Raw genomic sequence first — 23,722 nt, forward strand, 5'->3', positions numbered from 1 at the left:
AATAAACATAGAAAATTAAATTAAATATTTTAAAAGTTTTTAAATAATTTTAGCTACATAGAAAAAGAGAAATTGTATATTGATGAATAAAAAAGGATATTGAATTTCAGATCAAATGTTGATTTGAAGTTCAATATCCTTTTTTCAATAAGCCAATAAAAATCAATTTTGATTGACGTCTTTCATACTTTTCATAATACATTTATCAAATCATGGATTTGAAATCATTGGCTTCGATATTTAGGAAATAAGTGTGAAACTTCTTATTTGTTATTCACAGCTAGAAAAAAAAGTTTGCTGTGAAATATGAACAAGTGTCACCTTCACCATTTGGTCCGATATTGCAAAAAAATTACCATCAACTTCTGAATCGATTTATAATAAAATTATGATATTGAATATCACTTGATTGTGACACACATTTATGCTTCAACATTAAGTAGTTCTGGAGAAGAAAAAGATCAGTTCTCTCCCACACATTGACAAAGTCTTTCTGGTGGTGACTTTAATACAGATGCAAAATAAATAAAAGTATTTCATCGGAATCAAATGCACGACGAAAAATTACCGAAAGTATTGTTAAGAAAAACATAACATATATTGATTTTAAAAATAAAATAAAATTACTATTGTTAAGTTTTGAGGCATTGTGTTGAACAAAGATGGCGGCGTAGTTCAGGTCAGTAACAAAGATGGCGAGCAAGAATCAAATGCGGTCTGTAGTGTAGTTAATCTCTTAAGTTCTGAGATGTTATGTTGAACAAAGATGGCAGCATAATTCAGATCAGTAACCAAGATGATGGTGTAGTTCAGATCAGTAACCAAGATGGCGGCGAAGAATTAAATGTGTTCCGTGACGTAGCAAACGGCGAACTGATTGAATCCAAAATTCGACAATTTTTATAATAATTTTGCGACGTTTTCATTGGTTGTTTTAAACAGTTATAAAAATGATTGGCGAATCCATTCGTCTTATGCCCCCATCACAAGTCAAAAACATTTTACAACTATAATAAAGTAAAAAATCGAACTGCATTATAACTCCTCTTCCTCTATTTGATTGCTAGATAGAACTAAGCTGGTATATTAATTCAAATTCCTATTGAAAGATTATCAAAACATATACATAGGTTTCACTACCATGTTATTGCCAAGGATATTAACATCGGTCTGAAAAAGTATTATCACCAAACACATGATTAATTTACAGTCCTGTCCCTAACTCCAATTTAGAAAGCACATCTATACTTCAAGAAACTTGTAAAAACAATTAACTAGAAATAATAAAATCATTACTAATTAAAACTAAAAGCAAAATATCAATAAAATAACTGTACTATTATTACTAACGTCCCAAATGATAGTAAAACAAATTTATATATGCTATTACACAAAGGAATATCAGTTTAAATAAACAGTTTAATAAAGTAAAAACAATGAATCAATATGGATTCGAAAGTACATAAGAATACGATGTAACTACATAAGCAACTTTTTCCTGTAGGGAAGAAAATGAGTCTGAAGATGATAATGATGTTAACTAGAATGAGCAGACACAAAATATCTATCCAATAAAATATGCCTAAAACAAAAATGTTAATCATATGTAATTCTATTTAATTCAATGAAATATGCCTAAAACTAAAACGTTTCTTTATAATCATATGTAATTCTATGTTTAATTTTCTCTACATTATATCCTTAAGAACGTCTGTATCGACTCGTTCTTTGTTAAGAAAATATTTTTCTTATGTGTATTATGTATATTTCTATAAGAATAATCTAGATTTCATGATTTCAATCAAGATTGGCAACAAGAACAAAAAACAGAACTTTAATATGTGAATGGTGATACTTGAAATGTTGAATTTCATATATCTTTTTTATTTACAGATGTTCCTGCCTGAACGCCTATATTGAATTTAAATAGATCATCATAATCGTTAAACAATATTCTATAAAAATTATTGAATTATACGTAAAGAAACAAAGTCATTGTTTGGAAATGTATTTCTCAGGATTCTATTATTTAACAAATTCTGGAAGATTTTGTTTCTGAAATTTGTGTTTAATGTTCAAATGAATCAAAAGGAACAGATCAAATCACGAATGGCAGAACATATGTATTTGCCAAAAATAAAACTAGATTTTATATAATATGAGAAACCGTAGCACCATAAATATATCTTAAGCATGTAAAATAAATATTTTCTGGGAATGGTATGTGTCTGTTCGCGAATTTGCTTAAACATCTGTGAATTTAGAAAACAATGATAAAAAGTATATTATTTAGAACTCAGTTAATAATCTTATTCCAAGTCAATGTTAGAAAAACGTGCAAGTCCGACGTTATAAAAAGCAAATTTCTCGAGAATCACATTTAGTGAGGTGTATAAAAACTCACGCCATGGAAAAGCCGCATGCTTGTGAAGTTTGTGGGCATTCTTTTTTATATAAATCCGGGTTAGTGAGACATATGGCATCTCACACTAGTGAAAAGCCACTTTCTTGTGATATGTGTGGATATTCTTGTTCTCGAAAATCATCATTAGTGAGACATATGAGAACTCACACTGGGGAAAAGCCACATTCTTGTGAAGTGTGTGGATATTCTTTTTCTCAAAAATCAGCATTAGTTATGCATATAAGAATTCACACTGGGGAAAAGCCTCATTCTTGTAAAGTATGTGGATATTCTTGTTCTCAAAAATCAGCGTTAGTGAAACATATGAGTACTCACACAGGTGAAAAGCCACACTCATGTGAAGTGTGTGGACATTCTTTTTCTGCAAAATCAGACCTAATGACACATATGAGAACTCACACTGGGGAAAAGCCACATATCTGTAAAGTCTGTGGAAATTCTTATTCCCGAAAGTCAGTCCTAGTTATACACATGAGAACTCACACTGGTGAAAAGCCACATTCCTGTCAAGTTTGTGGAAAATCGTTTTCTGCTAAACGTAATTTAGCCATACATATGCGAACTCACACTGGTGAAAAGCCACATTCTTGTCAAGTTTGTGGATATGTTTTTTCTGATAAATCAAATTTAATCAGACATATGAGAACTCACACTAAAGATAAATAACTTTAATGGAACCTTCAAATATCTATGTATCTCATATAGAGTTCAACTTTCTACAGAAAAAAACACCAGATAAAATTGGATGAAAGCTGGCACGAGTTGCAAAACCAAAAAAACCTGGCATTGACAACATATCCAATTTCTGGTTAAAACAGTTCACATTACTACACGATCATTATAGCAGATATTTCACCAGAATGTTTAAAGCTTATGAACCGGCTAATAAAAGGCAATACAAGCACGGAAACCAAAAACCCTAGCAAATATCGCCCAATACACTGCCTGGCCACGACTTACAGGCTATTCACTGGATTGATAGTTGATAACGTTTATGAACATCTTTTCGCATCCTGAGATTATCTGTAGGAAGAACAAACAGGATGCAGGAAAAAAACTGCCTGGAAACCAAATATAAATTGCTCATCAACAAGACCATTTTGGAAAATTGCAGGAAAGAAAAAGGAATCTTAACATGGCATGAATAGATTATCAGGTAGCATTTGGTAGTGCACCCACTTCCTGGATACTAATAAAATAATGGAATCTTCAAAGGAGAAAGTTTATCTCCTCTACTATTTTGCTTGGCAATTGAGCCTCTCAGTAAGCTCCCAAAGAACTGCCAAGGTTCTTATAATCTAAACTACAGCAGCCAAAAGGAATCACCCAAGATAATAAACTATTTATTTCCCATTGATGACAGCTCGGATAACGAGTTATGTTATCTATTAAAAGTTGTCCACACGTTTTCCAATGATGCCAAAAGGGATGGATTAGTGTGCTTAATATACTCTGAAAGCTGGCAACAGGACATCCGCTGAAACATACAGCTCGATGAACGTGGTAAAATCAAAAACAATGCAAATACCTCGGCATTGATGAAAATGAGTCCATCCAGCATGACAATATAATATGAGAAGGTAAGCTAAGAATATTTACGCCGGGTAAGGAAAATTTGTAAAACCCAAGTTACTAACAAGAATAAAGTTAGAACAATTAATTAACTTGTCATGCCAGTGTAGCATTATTCAGATATAAATTGGCTTGACACAAAGACACGGAAAATGTTAAGCTTGCACCGAGTAATTTCTTGAAACCAGTGCATGCTTTGATTGTACATACTTAGACGAGAAGGAGACTCTCAGAAGTTAACTATATAGCTACAATTTTCAGCATAGGCCAGTACATATTAAATTCCTGTAACCCATACCTGATGAAAATTAAAGATCATCTAGAGAATCAAGAAAGTATTACAACGTCCATAACACAACTTGCTATTCATTTAGGAAAGGACTGCCCCACAAATGAGAATTAAAACAGAAGAATGGCCAACCATAAACGGGCAGCATTCCTAATGACGTAACTATCCCAAGAATATATTGATAGACATGGTTCCCTTCATTACGATTTAGAGAGAGAGAGGTTAACATTTACTGCACAAGACTAGGGCCTCATGACGAACCCCTTAAAAAAGATGAGTGATTTAAGCAATAACAATAAAAGCAAGTTCTGCAACACTGAGGTTGAGAGTGTGGACCACCTGATCTCTAGTTGCAAAATCCCACTCGGAGATGGTTATTATAATAACCTTCTCCCAGATCGCCATAATGGAGTTTGCAAATACCTTCATCGGAAAATATGTAAGAAACTAAACGTTCAGTGTAGTAAAAAAAATACCCGAGCGAATTGTTGGGAATGACACCTACACCATCCACTATTGCTACATAATTCCTACTGGTACATATCTAGGAAACGCAGCCGTTAAACTAGATCTAGTCATTTGGGAAAGAGCAAATAAAAAGCGACCATAATAGAGGTCAGTGTATACAGGGCTTAACAGAGTTGAGAGGGAAAAGAAAACAAAGTATCAAGGACTTATGTATGACATGAAACGATATTGGAAACTAAATAAAGTTTCAATTATATCAATTGGGCTTATGAAAAAACTTTAAAATGTACTTAGCAACTATACCTGGTGAACCAAGTGCAAGAGAGATAAAAACAAATGCACTGCAAATTACGGCTAAAGAGATCTCTTGGATTGACTCACTAAATTATGGGTAAATCTCAGACATTTGGTTGGATGTCCCAACCACCCTAGAAGAAAAAGTGTTTTTAGAGATAAAGAATTCTAACGGAACATTCGAATATCTATGTATCTCATATAGAGTTCAAGTGTGAATCCCACGTAGGAGGTCCCTTGATTTCTTAGAATATCAGCTGAAAGAGAATAAAACAAAAAGGGAAACATCACATTTTGTAAAGTTTGTGGTTCTCAAAAATGAAACTTGGTGACATATTTGTGAACTAAAACTGGTTAAACGCTACATACTTGTGAAGTATGTGGCTGATGCATTTGACTGCTCTCCTCCGCAGAATGTTGATAGATGATCAAGCCTCACAACCCTTGCTTACAGAAGGGGACACCAGCCTCATATCCGAGATGAAGGAGACATAACGTCCAGATAAATACAACCACCTACAAGGAGGAGGCAAATAAACCTTAGAATTTTATGGATCGATAACAATGAGGCATTTGACAATCATTATTACTTTGAAGCCTTTAAATATGCAAGATCCATCCGGTGTGAAAACAACCATATTACGAAGTCACAAAGAGGAAAGATAATCATCTCTTATGTAAACGTCTCTTATTTTTTATTCATAGCAATGGATGTACTGAATAACAGTCTGAGCACTTACAACTTGAGTCAGAACCGTCGTTGACTTCCAAGCAATACAGTTAACCATCCGCATTTCATGGATGATCTTAAGGCGTATGCTAGGTAGTACACACCTTCTCCAATGGCATCGAAATGAAGTTTGGCCTAGATAAATGTGCCGAGTGTACGCTCAGATCTGGAAAAAAAGATCTATACCGAGAATATGCAGCAAGATGAAGACACTGATATCAGAAATCTAGAAGAACACGAACCCTAGAAATACATTGGCATTGAAGAAAACGACAACATACTACATGCCAACAAATACCACACATATATTAATTATTCTGGTTGATACAATCGATATTCTGGCAATATTATTCTACAATTATTGTAAAATCACCAGGTTTCCTAATTTCATTGTTATGTTTTAATTGTTTGGTAAATTTTTGTATGTATTTTTCAATTCCATTTTTATAACTATTTCTCGGTTGAATAACTTGGACAGTTTGAAAATAAAATTATTTTATCACTGTATGACTTTGTTTCTTTATTTTTAAAACATTAAACTTTTACGGATGAATAATAACTTTGTTCATGCTCTTAGATTTTTAAATAAATATCTAAATCAATAATAGAGACTTCTCGTTTGTATAAGAAAATTGATGAGATTTTCATTGTAAAATCAGTAAATATACATTTTTTATGTTGATATCAGTTTAACATTGTAGCAGTCTATGAATAGACATAATTGTACTGTTTGTCGTAGGAAGTTGATCATTTACAGTAGTGATTTCTTTGCCGTGATCCTATTATATAACGAATCTCTTAGAACACGTTTTTCATGATAATCTTAAAACTGATTGGACTTTGAACTGATACTAAATTGCATGTTTTATTCTTATTAAAAATAAATATCAAAAATCAGTCACATATTTATTAGTTTGAGATTTCAGACAACCAAATATTTCTGTCTAATCCATGTATAGCTATAATCACCGAAAAAAAGTTTATCTAAAAATAAAAAAAATTTTAAAAAGACATTTATATGGCATATTACCAAAAATGCATTGAAAAATTTAATTTCGTTTAATTGAAATTTGATGTATCATAAAAGTGTATGATTTTTTAAATAGAATAAATTTCACTAAAATTATGGATTACACGAATTGTCATAATTTTGTTTAATTGCAATTTTATGTATCATAAAAAGGTATGCTTATTTAAATAGAATAAATTTCACTAAAATTATGGATGACACGAATTGTAAGCCCGTTCAACAGCAGATATCTTAACTGTAGTTTCTAAACGTATATACCGTTCATTGGACAGAACAGGGGAGGGTAGAGCAGGAGCCCTTGATATATCTAAGGCTTTTGACAGGGTATGGCATGATTGTCTACTAAGGAAAATTAGATCATATGGAATCACTGGAAGAATACATAATGTAATTAAATCCTTCTTAAGTAATAGAAAAATTAAAGTTGTCCTCGACGGTCGTACATCAAAACAAGATGATCAAGTCTCACAACCCTGGCTGACAGAGGGGGATACCAGCCTCATATCCGAGATGAAAGAGACATAACGCCCAGATAAATACTGTTTTTTACAGGGAGGATGCAAATAAACCTTAGAATGTCATAGATCGATAAAAATAAGGCAGTTGACAGTCATTATTACTTTGGTGCCTTGAAATATGCAAGATCCATCCGGTGTGAAAACAACCATATTACGAAGTCACAAAGAGGAAAGACAATCATCTCTTATGTAAACGTCTCTTATTTTTTATTCATAGCAATAGATGAACTGAATAACAGTCTGAGCAATTACAACTTGAGTCAGAACCGTCGTTGACTTCCAAGCAATACGGTTAACCATCCGCATTTCATGGATGATCTTAAGGCGTATGCTAGGTAGTACACACCTTCTCCAATGTCATCGGAATGAAGTTTGGCCTATTGAAATGTGCTAAGTGTACGCTCAGATCTGGAAAAAAGATCTATACCAAGAATATGCAACTAGATGAAAACACTGACATCAGAAATCTAGAAGAACACGAACCCTAGAAATACATTGGCATTAAAGAAAACGACAACATACTACATGCCAACAAATATCACACATATATTAATGCTTCTGGTTGATACAATCGATATTCTCGCAATATTATTCTACAATTATTGTAAAATCCCCAGGTTTTCTAATTTCATTGTCATGTTTCAATTGTTTGGTAAATTTTTGTATGTATTTTTCAATTCCATTTTTATAACTATTTCTCGATTGAATAACTTGGACAGTTTGAAAATAAAATTATTTTATCACTGTATAACTTTGTTTCTATATTTTTAAAAGATTGAACTTTTACGGATGAATATAACTTTATTCATGCTGTTCGATTTTTAAGTGTTTATCTAAATCAATAATAGAAATTTCTCATTTGTATAAGAAAATTGAGGAGATTTTCATTGTAAAATCAGTAAATATACATTTTTATGTTGATATCAGTTTAACATTGTAGCAGTCTATGAATAGACATAATTGTACTGTTTGTCGTAGGAAGTTGATCATTGACAGCAGTGACTTCTTAGCCCTGATCCTATTATATAACGAATCTCTTAGAACACGTTTTTCATGATAATCTTAAAACTGATTGGACTTTGAACTGTTACTAAATTGCATGTTTTATTCTTATTAAAAATAAATATAAAAAAATCAGTCACATATTTATTAGTTTGATATTTCAGACAACCAAATACTTCTGTCTAATCCATGTATAGCTACAATCACCGAAAAAAGTTTATCTAAAAATAAAAAATAAAAAGACATTTATATGGCATATTACCAAAAATGCATTCAACAATTTAATTTTGTTTAGTTGCAATTTTATGTATCATAAAAAGGTATGCGTATTTAAATAGAATAAATTTCCCAAAAATTATGGATGACACGAATTGTAATAATTTCGTTTAATTGCAATTTGATGTATCATAAACGGGTATTCTTACTGAAACAATAGTTTTAAAAGAACACAATGAAAAACTTGTTTCCATAAAAATTTCAGATTAAACTTGATAGTTGTTTTTTATATACGAATACACTAAATTTACTGATATTTTTAATAATCCAAAAATACCAACCATGAATGCAAAAGAGAGTTTGGAGTTAAAATAAAAACAAAATAAAACAAGCAAATATATATTTGGATAAGAGGAAACGCTATTGGTCCACAATGATCATCGTTTATCCTTATGCAAGGTAAGTATTGCTGGTCCCACAACTGCTTTCTATCATAAAAGGACTGCTTATTTAAATAGAATAATTTTCACAAAAATTATGGATGACACAAATTGTAATAATTTCGTTTAATTGCAATTTGATGTATCATAAAAGGTTATGCTTATTTAAACACAATAGTTTTAAAAGAACACAATGAAAAACATTTCTCTGTAAAAAGTTCGGATTAAACTTGATAGTTGTTTTTATATACGAATACACTAAATTTATTGATATTTTTAATAATACAAAAATAACAACCATGAATGCAAAAGAGAGTTTGGAGTTAAAATAAAAACAAAATAAAACAAGCAAATAGCTTTTCTTTTTTGAGAAAAGGACAAATATCGTATTAAAATATGCAGTATTAAAAACAAAAAGCGAAAATTGTATAAAATAATTTTTATTTGACTACGTACGAGGCCACTTAAACACTAGTCTTCTAAAGGTGGGGGAAAACTATTAGGTTGACAAGAAAGTTTTTACGGTTTTAAACGTTTAAACTCAGATGACCATATCTCGGCTTAAGTAAAACAAATATTGATTTAAATAAAAACCATTAGAATCCACACTTTTGCCAACGTTAAACAAGCGCATGATAGGCTTCACTTTTTCTAGGTCGAATCCAATGCAATTTTTGGTGATATGATGCCCATGAAAGTGATCCTTTTTAGTTGGGTATCTAGTTTTTCTGGGTTACGTTTTACTCCTATGTTTGCCATTTCTGGAGTAAATTGGGGAGCCGCCTGTCATGTTCTTTTCGAATTTCCAATAAATTACTAGATCATCTACAATAACTACTCCCTGCATGACTTGAAATTGTTCATTCAGCTTTCTGTGGAATATGTTTGCTGAGGAGTTCAGGCAAAATATAACCGACGCCAACAGTATTGGTCAAAGCATTCTGAAAGGTGGATGCATCATCGAGCTCAACATTCCAATATCTTGATGATCTACAACGAGTTGTTTCATCAACGACTTGTTCAACATTGATGAGACCTCTTTATAAGATTACATCCTCTTGGAAAACTTTTCAGTGAGAGTAATTATAGATGTCCTTGTGTCAATCTGAAAAACAACTTTTTAATTAAAAAGCATAAGGCATTTGACCTCATTTGACTGTTTTGTCTTTGGCGGTTTTATTGTATTCACGTATTAGGTGTAATCCTCACCCTTTCCTGATGATGATGTGTCTAATTGATGCATTCCTTGACTGTGGTTTGAGGTCATTTCAGCCACTCTACATCTTTACACTCTGTTTCGTGGACATCGTCAGATTCCCAACAAGCACCTTTCAAGACTGGAAGAGAAACAATCACGAACTCACCCATTCGTACATACTACGACCCCCACAAGAAAGTGACACTGGAGAATGATGCATGTGAGTATGGGTTAGGAGCAGCGCTAACACAAGTTGACAAAACAGTTGCGTTTACATGTAGGTCAATATCAGTGGACGGAAACACATATATGCACAAATTGAGAAGTATATGCTGGCAGTTGTATATGGTCTACAAAAATTCCGCCACTATACTCAGTGCTAACACAAGTTGACACACCAGTTGTGTTTGCATGTAGGTCAATAGAAGAGAAGTGGTAGTTTTGACTGATCACAAGCCGCTAGTCTCAATCAGCAAAAAGCCACGATCAACAGCACTAAACCGGCTACATAACCTCCTACTATGGACACAGAAATACAATTACATACTCCAATATAAGCAAGAGAAAGATATTTCATTAGCAGATATGCTTTCATCAGCACCAACAAGTAAGCCAGTGTCGGATGAAATAACATCAATGAATAATCTGACAATGTAACCAGCACAAAAACACAGGTTTGCAGAGATTCACCAAAAGACAATTGATTACTTCAACATGAGAGCACTAGCAGTAGTATTATTTATCCAATTGTTTTCTTTATGTACTTTAGTGTCTACCATAGAGTGGCCTCCAGAAGTTTTCAACATCTGCTTGAGTTGATGGGAAGCTCAGCTTTATTTCTTCTCTAACGAGGAATAGTAAGTTTTAAACTTATTCACCTGGGGTTTCACACGACAGGAATGCAGATATCTGGCCAGTTTTCTTTCGGATTTTATCTATTTCCTGTTACAGTTTTCGTTTACAGGCTCGGTTATATGATTTAGTCTCCATGTTTCCATTCTTACTATCTTGGTGTTGGTATAAGAGTTTTAACTGAATAAACCATGCTGCTCCGTATGTTGTATGATTTATTTCACTCAATGGTGCATAAATGGGAGAGATTCTTGTGAAGGCATAATGAACTTTTGAAACAAGCATCTTGTAGGCTTTATTCATTTGAATTTTTATCAGTCTTGGCCGATCTTCAACAGTCAGACTTCGTGCCACTTCTATCCTGGATGCTAGCTCTCCCTCTAGGTTCAACTGGTGCGCGTCCAGTATCACATGTTACAGTGGGATATACTGTTGGTATGTCTGCTCATGTTAAAATTGTGTTGGGTCTGCTGGGAGTGATTCCTGGGAAGATGTTGCATTATTAGTTGCAGTGACACGTCGGGTATATTTCTGGTTTGTTTTTGGTAGACCTCTAAGACTTGGACTTGTTGGCATTGTTTCAGGGAGTTGTGTCAGGTGAGAATTTGTTGTAGTGTCTTCCTGTTGGGTTTGCCAGATCTGGGGTATAGGGACGGGATTACGGATTGGACAAATATTGTTTTTAGTCATTTCCTGGACATCTTCTTTTAGCTGGGATATTTGCTCCACAGAAAAAAATGTTCCTCAGAAAATAAGACTTCTGACATGTTATCTTTTCCTTCTCAATCTCTTTCTTGTCTGGGCAGTGGTGTTTAAAAATCTATTTCCATTGCTTACAACGTTCTGTTAGTTTTTTTATATTTTATTTTGGCATATTCCATTGACCAAATCCTCTCTACTCCACTGGATTTGGGCAAATTACACAGTGTTATATTTGGTAAAATCAATCGCTGCTTCATATTACATATTCCATTGACCAAATCAATGTCCATTTTTCCTCTCTACTCCACTGAGTTTGTGCAAATTCAGCAGTGTTGGATTTGGTAAAATCAATCGCTGCTTCACTTCTTGATTGACTCTCTAACATCTTTTGGGAGATATTTATGTACTTGGGATACAATTGAAAGTAAGTTTTTAGTTGTAGTTAGTGATGTTTTCTCTTTTGCTAAGGTTGAAGATTTAACTAGAGACTCAAATACTGTAGCTTTTTCCTCCCCCATTTCTAATACCTTGAGTATACGAAACAGTAAAAAAAAAATATTTTTTTTTGTTATATTGTCTTTTCCTCGGAGTCTTTGTTTGGTCTAGTCGGATTACAGGACCAGAATTTGAATAATGTGGTAGAGTGTCCAGCTTAGTGCTGTCATTTGTGGCAACATACCTAGGAGAAGATGCACCGTTTTCCTATGACTTAGTGATTAGCTATGCTGAGGGGATCTTTTTATTCTTGGCGACATCCTGCCAGTTTGTTGATTTAGTTTTATTTTTCATTTTCATTTAAATTTGAATATTTGATTAGGATTCACTTTATATTGAAAACTGAAAGTATCCTCATACCAGAGTCCCTGCTAAACCCTTGTACATTGAGACCGAAGACACCCGAGGTTGGTATCCAGTAGGCATTCAATTCTCCACAGTGTGAGTTCTCATATGTGTAACTAATAATGATTTTCGAGAACAAAATATCCACACACTTCACAAGAACGTGGCTTTATATTTTATTTTGGCATATTCCATTGACTAAATCCTCTGGATTTTGGCAAATTATGCAGTGTTCTATTTGGTAAAATCAATCGCTGCTTCACTAAAAACTTTCTTCTTGATTGACTCTCTAAAATCTTTTGAGAGATATTTATGTACTTGGGATACAATTGAAAGTTTTTAGTGAAGTTTTCTCTTTTAGTAAGGTTGTCGATTTAAATTGGGCCTCAAATACTTTAGCATTCCCCCCCTATATCTCATAGTATAGGAAACAATAAAAAATTGTTTTCTTCTCCTTTACTTGGTTACATTGTCTTTTCCTCATAGTCTTTGTTTGGTCTAGCATGATTACAGGACAAGAATTTGACTGATGTGGTAGAGTGTCCAGCTTAGCGTTATTATTTGTGGCAACATACATAGGAGAAGATGCGCCGTTATTTTCCTATGACCCCGTGATTAGCCATGCTGATGGGATCTTTTTATCCTTGGCGACATCCTGCCAGTTTGTTGATTTAGTTTTATTTTTAATTTTCATTTAAATTCGAATATTTGATCAGGTTTTACTTTAAATTGAAAATTAAAAGTATTCTCATATCAGAATCCCAGGTAAACCCCTGTACAGTGTAAGTGAAGACACCCGGGGTTTGTGTCTAGTAGGCATTCAATTCTCTTCAGCGTGAGTTCTCATATGTGTAACTAATAATGATTTTTGCAAACAAGAATATCCACACACTTCACAAGAATGTGGAGTTTCCCCAGTGTGAGTTCTCATATGTGATACTAAATGTGATTTGCGAGAACAAGAATATCCACATACTTCACAAGAATATGGTTTTTCCCCAGTGTGAGTTCTCATATGTATCACTAATGTTGATTTTTGAGAACAAGAATATCCGCACACTTCACAAGAATGTGGCTTTTCCCCAGTGTGAGTTCTCATATGTGTAACTAATGATGATTTGTGAGAATAAGAATATCCACACACTTCACAAGAATGTAGCTTTTCCCCAGTGTGAGTTCTCATATGCTTCAGTAAATATGATTTTTTAAAACAAGAATATCCACACACGTCACAAGAATGTGGCTTTTCCCCAGTGTGAGTTCTCATATGTGTAACTAATGATGATTTGTGAGAACAAGAATATCCGCACACTTCACACGAATGTGGCTTTTCCCCAGTGTGAGTTCTCATATGTGACACTAAATGTGATTTGCAAGAACAAGAATATCCACACACTTCACAAGAATGTGGCTTTTCCCCAGTGTGAGTTCTCATATGTCTCACTAATAATGATTTTACAGAACAAGAATATCCACACACGTCACAAGAATGTGGCTTTTCCCCAGTGTGAGTTCTCATATGTGTCACTAATACTGATTTTTGAGAACAAGAATATCCACACATTTCACAAGAATATGGATATTCCCCAGTGTGAGTTCTCATATGTGTAACTAATGATGATTTGTGAGAATAAGAATATCCACACACTCCACAAGAATGTGGCTTTTCCCCAGTGTGAGTTCTCATATGAGTCACTAATACTGATTTTTCAGAACAAGAATATCCACACACGTCACAAGAATGTGGCTTTTCGCCAGTGTGAGTTCTAATATGTCTCACTAATAATGATTTTTGAGAACAAGAATATCCACACAATTCACAAGAATGTGGCTTTTCTCCAGTGTGAGTTCTCATATGTTTCACCAATGATGATTTGTGAGAACAAGAATATCCACACACTTCGCAAGAATGTGGCTTTTCCCCAGTGTGAGTTCTCATATGTGTCACTAAATTAGATTTTTCAGAAAAAGAATGGCCGCACACTTCACAAGAATGTGGCTTTTCTCCAGTGTGAGTTCTCATATGTGTCACTAATACTGATTTTTGAGAACAAGAATATCCACACACTCCACAAGAATGTTGCTTTTCCCAAGTGTGAGTTCTCATATGGATCACTAACTTTGACTTTTCAATAAAAGAATATCCACATACTTTACAAGAATGTTGCTTTTCCCCAGTGTGAGTTCTCATATGTATCACTAACTTTGATTTTTCAATAAAAGAATAGCCACACACTTCACAATAATGTGGCTTTTCTGTAATGTGTATATTCATATTTAATTAAATTGCTCCTGGCGCAAGTTATCACAACTAAGTTATAAGCAATATGAGATTTTATACTGACGTTTTTAGTTTTAATCTGGAGTTGTCGATGCAAGTTTGTATTTTATGGTCAAGAAATTTCAATTTCTATCACTTAACTGGTTGGATAAGTGATATTTCGTAGTGTTAATATCCAGTTTTATGGAAGTTAGATTTATGCTAAAGAAATTTTAATTGTATAACTTTTCATTCGTTTGATAAGAGATATTTCGTAGTGTAAAAGTTAAAATATTCTATTTTTTAAATCAGCATATTTTTCTGAAATGTTAAATTCCATATTTTATTATTTATAAAAACATATACAGAAATTTCACAAATTTAAATATGTGTTCTTATCGCTATTTGCTAAACAATCCAGAAAAAAAACTCTTCACACATATATGTCTAATAAAGTTGTCTGCTACCGTTTTTGTTGTCATTCATGTAAGGAAATAAGTGTATATAGAATACTGTTTAAGAAGGATGTTCCCTTAATATTCATTAAAACATTCAAGCAGGAACGTCTGCAAATAAAAAATAAATGAAATTTTACATTTTAATATCATTGTTTATTTTAATTATGCCAACAAAACCAGAAACATAACTTTATAACACATTTAAAAATCACAGAAACAAACACTTAATTCACATGCATATTGTTTAGATTTAAAATAGTATTTTGTAATAGATGAAGGAATTATGCAATTAATAAAGTAAAATAAACAATATAATTTGTAAGAATTTGCTACTGATAATAATAAAAATAGTAAGAATTTATAGGAACAATAAACATACAACTACTATAGTTGCTACTGGTAATTATAAAAATATATTGCTAACGATAGAAATATAATAAGTTTATAATACAATAAAATTAATTTAAATACTCAGTAAATTCAAGTTAATAATACAAATGAATATATAATCTAGTTACTTAGCAATGGATAATAACACGGTCTTTTAAAATAGCTTTCGTTTTAAGTCATATGTGTGGAAATATAGCCACTTATTGATATGTTTGATATTAAACTGGATATTTTCCTAACATTACATATTTTTTAATACTCATGCGAATTTAATGCAACAGAATTGGGTTCTTATTTTTACTTTTATTTTAGAAATTAACAGTTTTTTCATTCAACAAATTATTTCATCCAACGCTTTTGAATGCATTATTATCATTCCCATATTTTATTATACAAATAATATCAGCAATTGTAATAATCGATTATCAGAATTTCATTTCTGGTAATACATATTTGTATACCATATACATTATATTCTTATTATTGTATATATTCTTAGTAGTTATTTTAATTTTTATTAAAATAATTTTTTTATTTTTCACATTCAGGAAATTGTTACTAGCATTCAACGAATGATTTCATCCAACTTTTTTAGCATATTTTATTTATTCGTATATATTTTTTTATTTTTTTAATGATTTGTATCCTAATTATTTTCACCTTCTAATAGTATAAATTATTAAAATGTATTAATGTTGAAAGCTTAGTATGAATTTAAATATGGCCTGTGAAATTCAACTATTCAACTCATCGTCTACGAACTAATTTTCTCTCTTTCTTCTGCATATTAATGCTGACTCACACATTCCAATTCTGTATGGCAGAACCTGCATTTGTTGTCATTACTGATACTTGCCATTTTCTTGAATGCATTGCTCATCAATCCCTGGTCTTGAGCAGCCATTATAACCCTTTCCTGATCGTGGTGTAGGGCTCCCCTTTTGAGCTAAAAAATGCTTAATATGAATTAAATTATTACCTGTAAAATTAGCCTATTCAACTCATGGTCTACAAACAACTTCTTTGTTCTGCATATTAATGTTGTATCTATAACCAGTAGATTTATTACTGTCTTTTACACCTTCTTAATTCGTTTTAAAATTACTTTTCCTTAACTTTTTTTTACTTGATTTAGGATATTTATATCTTTTAAACCTTTTTAATTCGCTTTAAAATTACGTTTCCTTTTTGAACCAAGAAAAAAATTTAACATTTTCTTCTTTGATGAATGAAAAGTCTGATGATTTGTATGGTTTATGCAATGAAACAAGTGTAAGACGCAGTAATTTAAACAATATGTATGTGAATTTAATGTTTAATAAAGTTACATATACCCTGTAAATGTAAATCATTTTTATTGAGTTTAATAAACCGTTGCAATTTTAAGATATGTTTATTGAATATATACATTATATACAACGTGAAAATCGTCATGTAATATTTACGATTGTTATGAGTTTAATAAACCGTTGCAATTTTAAGATATGTTTATTGAATATATACATTATATACAACGTGAAAATGGTCATGTAATATTTACGATTGTTATGAGAGAAATAAACCGTTGCAATTTTAAGATATGTTTATTTAATATATACATTATATACAACGTGAAAATGGTCATGTAATATTTACGATTGTTATGAGAGAAATAAACCGTTGCAATTTTAAGATATGTTTATTGAATATATACATTATATACAACGTGAAAATGGTCATGTAATATTTACGATTGTTATGAGAGAAATAAACCGTTGCAATTTTAAGATATGTTTATTGAATATATACATTATATACAACGTGAAAATGGTCATGTAATATTTACGATTGTTATGAGTTTAATAAACCGTTGCAATTTTAAGATATGTTTATTGAATATATACATTATATACAACGTGAAAATCGTCATGTAATATTTACGATTGTTATGAGTTTAATAAACCGTTGCAATTTTAAGATATGTTTATTGAATATATACATTATATACAACGTGAAAATGGTCATGTAATATTTACGATTGTTATGAGAGAAATAAACCGTTGCAATTTTAAGATATGTTTATTGAATATATACATTATATACAACGTGAAAATGGTCATGTAATATTTACGATTGTTATGAGTTTAATAAACCGTTGCAATTTTAAGATATGTTTATTGAATATATACATTATATACAACGTGAAAATGGTAATGTAATATTTACGATTGTTATGAGAGAAATAAACCGTTGCAATTTTAAGATATGTTTATTGAATATATACATTATATACAACGTGAAAATGGTCATGTAATATTTACGATTGTTATGAGAGAAATATATCGACGTTCATCAGAGTTTTTTGCTTTACTAAAGCACATGCACGAATATCAGTAAATTTATCAAAACAATCGACAATTGATTTAAAGAGACTTAATTAATGCCAAAAATGTAACTAATTCGGTTGGGAAACCTACAGTAAAATCTATACATTTTGTTTATATTATGCTTATTGAATATATACATTATAAACGTATTTTGTTTTAAGGAAAATGTGTACATGCGTGCGTGGTGTGTGTGTGTGTGTGACAATTTTATGTAATATTTGTCATTGTCATAATGAGAGAATATATCTAGGTTCATCAGAAAGTGTATGTTTCTTGCCTTCCTAAAGCACATGCATATACTGTATATAGGGATACTTGATATAGGAATATGTAAATTCAATAAAACTCTCAACAATTCTTAAAAGAGACTTATTTAATGCAAAAAACGAAACTAATTCCGTTGGAAAAAATCTACAGTAAAATCTATACATTTATTTTTTTATTAGTTTTACTTGTTTTCCGTTTATATTTATCAAATTTAAAGCATATTATTCAAATTTATAGATTGTTTAAGGATATCCGTGTATCGCTAATTCATTTGAACATAGAAATTGTTGTCACTACATGTGCTTAACTTATCAACAGGTTAATATTTAATCTTTAACTATTGATTAAAACAAAATTGTTAATAATTTTTTAATACACAATTAACATAGTAAGGATATTACAAAGCCTTGCTAGAAAGGATATTACAGTAATAGTAAGGATATTACAAAAATTACAAAGCCTTGCTAGAAAGGATATTACAGTAATAGTAAGGATATTACAAAAATTACAAAGCCTTGCTAGAAAGGATATTACAGTAATAGTAAGGATATTACAAAACCTTGCTAGAAATTTACATAAGCGTATCCTATACGTCTACAAAGCTACGATTACCATATGTATTGTATATTGTGGCCAAATATGGCTTTGTGCAACTACCAAGACCATATTTGTCTTAGACTTCTAAAAAAGTTTCAAGTATATGCTCTGCACCAACGTACTTACTCCCGACCAATCGGACAAACATCAAAATCCAACCATTCGCCTTTGTTGATGCTTGTAAGGCTTCTATTGTTTTAGACGAAAATAGTGAAAATTGGCGTTAGAATGGTGTATTTTAAAATATTTGTTAATTCTTTATTCATCTGAACGTTAAAATTATTTCTAATCAAATACGTTTAACTTATAAACAAGTTTAATGTTTTATATTTAAATATTAGTAAGACAAAATATTTAAATTATTTACATATAACAAACATTTAACTTAATTATATTATTTTGATTTTTAACACAACTACCACATATAGATTGATATTTTCTTTGCTTAGGATAATTACATCTATTTCTTCTCGTGTTTTTCTCAATGTGTCAGTCCTATTATTCCAAACCAATGAAGAAAAATATCTGTTCATCTTTAATTCAGCCTAACATAGATATTTTTCAAAACTTAATCACATGTCAGTAATAGAAATTTAATAATAAATCTCTTAAAATGGTTTTATATTTAGAAAGTTTATTCTGTTTTTTTCTATTTTTAATGAATATAGTTTTTATAGATTTTATAGTGAATTGTTATAGGCAATGCAAGCATGGAATAGAGCTCCCGTTTACAGCTTTGAATAGAAAGCTACTGGAATATGATGATGTATTATAACGAGGTACCTGAACAGAGAATTGATGAAGAGTAACACTAGATCAACAAGTTATAAATTGATATAGCGTTTCATATAAGGGACCATACGTTAGCTAATGTGCAGGTTGACAAGGCTTAGTTCTCATTTTCAGCTGCCACTATCCATTTTTCATCTGGTTTATAATGTTCAAGCCGGCTGGGGTGACGTCATAAAATTGGTAATTATGTATTAGAGAATAGCCTGATATTTTGAATAATAGGTATTATGTGTAAAGAATATGTAACAACTTACCTGCCGAATTGATTGACCCTTAAAATATTTAGGTGTTGTATCAAAACTAAGTCATCCTCACGGTATAATCAGAGAGTATATATTGTGCTGTTGTACTTCCCTGTTAAGCATTGGATAAGCTTACCTAACATTTCTTAGCTGGCACTATCCATTTTCTGCATTGTTTATAAAGTGCAGACTTAGGGGTTTGAAGTCATCTTATTAGAACTAGAGCAAAAGTTATTCACAGGAGAAATAATATGTCCTTACAAAATACTGAAATATTGTTTACAATTTATTTACTTTTGTGACGTCACTGAAACATTGATCTTTGAAATCAGAACAAAAAAACAAGTATATTTTTTAAAACTTTTCGAAAATTTTAGAACAGACTTTTTTTTAATTCTATATAAACATTATTCTAATACAATTTTTAAGTAATATTTTCAACCTTTTCAAGTTGACAAAGTTTTATATTTTGCCGAAAATATTTGGAGCAACCTTTTATTAATTAAAAAGTTAGCATACCATCTGATGAGAAGAAAGACCCATTTTGAAACGTTCGAACTTATAGGACTTTCCTTTTTTAGATAAAAAAACACTTATGTCTTATGCTTAAAAAGGAATGTGTAGTATATTTTATTTATAAGTGATTGTTTCGAGAGGGAGTAAGAGATTGGTAGATGACATTGTTTTTGCATGTTCATATAGTAAAAAAGGGAGCAGGGAGAGAATTACAAATGTTTTTATCAATTAGTTTTTCTTTTCTTTGTTGTTAAGTCATCATTAAAAGGGAGAGATGAATAATAATAATAATAATAATAATAATACAAAAAATTGTTTAAAAAATAAAACAAAGAATAATTAAAACATCGGTAAATAAAACAGAATAATTAAATAAACACAAATTAATTAAAAACATATAATTAGAACAAAATACTGTAAAACAAGAAGAAACAATTATGCAAGTGAAAATGAAAAAATGACTAGAAATTTTCAAGGCTTCGATTATTATGCTGTTAACTATTCTGTACTTTCACCTAACTCTTTAGTAATTAAACGATACTATAAAATAGTGTTGTTGGTATGTTAAAATTATAATATTTAAATTTATAATTGGTATTTTAAAAAGTGGCATTCTATTTATTTAAAAATAGGGGATGATTTTTTAAATTTTCAATTTTCGAATCGGGAAGGGGGGTTTGTTTTATTTATCACTTTTATATTGTTTTTTTTTTTTCATTAAAAAAACTCCACTCATTGAGATTAACATTATTATTTAGAAAGTTATTTAATAAACAAAAGATATTGCAAAATATCGTTGTTGGCGTTCTTAAATTTTAATATTCAAATTTATAATTGATATTTTAAACAAGTGCCATCCTATTTATTTATTTATTTTTGTTATATATAAAAATGGGAGGATTAATTTGTACAAATTTCAATTTTAGATTCGGAAAGGGGGGATTTGTTTCATCCCATTCATATTTGGTCCGTTTCATTAAAAGAAAAGTCTCCACTTATTGATATTAACGTTATTATTAAGAAAGCCATTCTTAATAAAGGGGAAAGGAATCCTTTCTTACTTGTACTTTCAATTTAAAATTTATTAAACAAAAGGGGAGTTTTGTAATATTAACGAAAAACGAAAACTTACAAAAAAAAAAAAACATATAACAAATAAATGTTACCAAAGGCAATATAATTTATTTTTTACCAACTTGGATACGTTTTTTTTATATTCAAACTTATTTTGAAGCGTTTATTAATTTTGAAAAATACTGCTGAATATTACGTAAGAAAAAGAAGAATTGGATGAATGGTCATTTTAGGAGTTCTGATAATCGCTTATGATGCGAAAATTAAATCAAATACTTGCGGAAAAAAATCTAATATATATCACGTGACACTTTTTGAAAAATTGTGTTACATCCAACTATATACAGTACCTTTCGTTTACTAGATTGTTAAGTGAAAGTATGAAATAGTTAACAACACATGGGCTCCAACCCCCACCACAAAACCGTAAGAGAGAAAAGTCGATATGACACCCCCTGTACCAGCATCACGAAAATTGGAAACTGCGAATAATTACATGTCTCATTAAACAATAACTGGCCATGAAGTAAATCTTGATTGTATGTTAATCTTATACAATAAAGTAATCTCCCAAAGTAAAATATAATTTTTTTTTTAAGTTCCTTCTTTGCGGATATTTTTTGATGCAATTAAAACGTAACAACAAAACACAGCATTTTTTACTTTTTAGAGTGAAATATATTTTCTACATTGTTTCTTCTAATTGATGATGCCCAATTGTTTATTTGATGTAAACTTTATAAAAGAAACTGATTCCCCCATTCAAATAGCAAGCAGAATTCCCTATCTACATAATAGCTAAGACAGACAATAAACAGACAAAAAATTAAAATGTTAAAACAATTAAATATCAAAAAATCAGTTTTTGTGTTCAGTTGTTTTACAATTTGACCAACGTGTAAATAAATTAATGTCATTATAGTAAACATTATTATTTTCTTATAAATAACATGAATTTCATTATTTTTTTCATTATTTTTTGTTTTACTGACATTAGCATATTTACAAAACTCGAAAAGTTTGACTGGATAATATATTTATGGTGATCTTTTTAATTTATTTTTTTATTCACGTCTGTTTTAAAGCATGGTGGAATCAATTATTAACATTTTAAAGATTATTTTAAAAAGTTTATGAATGATATTTTTTACAAGCATAAAAAACAAGAAAAAAAACTGACCTTTCATTCCAGGAATTCAATGCGAAAAAAAAAAAAATCGGGATGAATTCGTTTTTTCTTTTGTGTTCAAAACAGAAAATTTGTTTTGTTTGTTATGATTTCTTTAGTAAATTGATACAACTTTTGTTTAGTGTGTTCAATTCATTAAGAAATCAAATATATGAAAATATAAAAGAATCAAAATTAAAAGATGAAAAACACGATTTAAACGTGAAATTATTTAAAGAGAAAATCAACATCGAATGAACAATGAATTCAGGTCATTGTTACACGGTGTAATCATTATTTTGTTTCTCGTATAAAAATATTCATTTGTGAAATGTGTCAAATTGTTTTCATATCAAATTTATATTATGTTTGTCCATTCTTAATATAAAAAAAATCTATTTTAAAATATAATTTAAACGTGAAATTATATAAAAAAAAATCTACTATTAAAAAACAATGAACGTAGCTCACTATAACACGACGCAATCATCATTTCGTTTCGTTTCTCTTGTTAACAATGTTTTTCTATCAACTTTAGATTATATTTGTCAATGTTTAAGGCTTGTTAAGATTTCTTATATTACTTTTTGTTTTATGTGTCAAATTCATTAAAAAGAATGAACAAACTTGTACAGTTAAAAAGTGTATATTGTTCGTATCCGTTTTGGACTGAAGATCCCCGGAAAAAAAAAAACAAAAAAAACTCACATAATTTGATCAAGTAGTTTTTTTTTCTTTTTTTACAGCGGAAAACCACTTTTTATTAAGGTAGCTACCTTGGAAGTTTTTCAACATGCTACGGGGATATAACTCCAGTTAAGGTGCCGACACTCTCTCCCCATCTTTAATACTAGCTTTTCTTCCTAAAAATCGCACCTTTTGCTCGGTATTATAACAAATTGTTTTTTTTTTCGCTGTAAAAAAAAACTATTTGATGAAATTAAGTGATTTATTTTTCGGAGAACTTTATTCAATAACGGATACGTGCAATTTTAACTTTTTTCGATATTTTCATT

General features: G+C 30.6%; 1 protein-coding gene across 1 annotated transcript in view; it reads right to left on the reverse strand.

Moving 5' to 3' along the window:
- LOC145270272 (uncharacterized) overlaps positions 1 to 23,722 on the reverse strand; it is a 102,474-nt gene that overhangs the window by 66,746 nt on the left and 12,006 nt on the right. Inside the window, exon 6 of the mRNA XM_080125916.1 lies at positions 13,859 to 14,530. Within this exon, the coding sequence (XP_079982042.1) occupies positions 13,859 to 14,530 (672 nt within the window). The remainder of the gene's footprint in view (positions 1 to 13,858; positions 14,531 to 23,722) is intronic.

This window comes from Euprymna scolopes, chromosome 46 (genome assembly GCF_053919585.1).
Source record: "Euprymna scolopes isolate OS-2025 chromosome 46, ASM5391958v1, whole genome shotgun sequence".
Lineage (NCBI taxonomy): Eukaryota > Metazoa > Mollusca > Cephalopoda > Sepiida > Sepiolidae > Euprymna > Euprymna scolopes.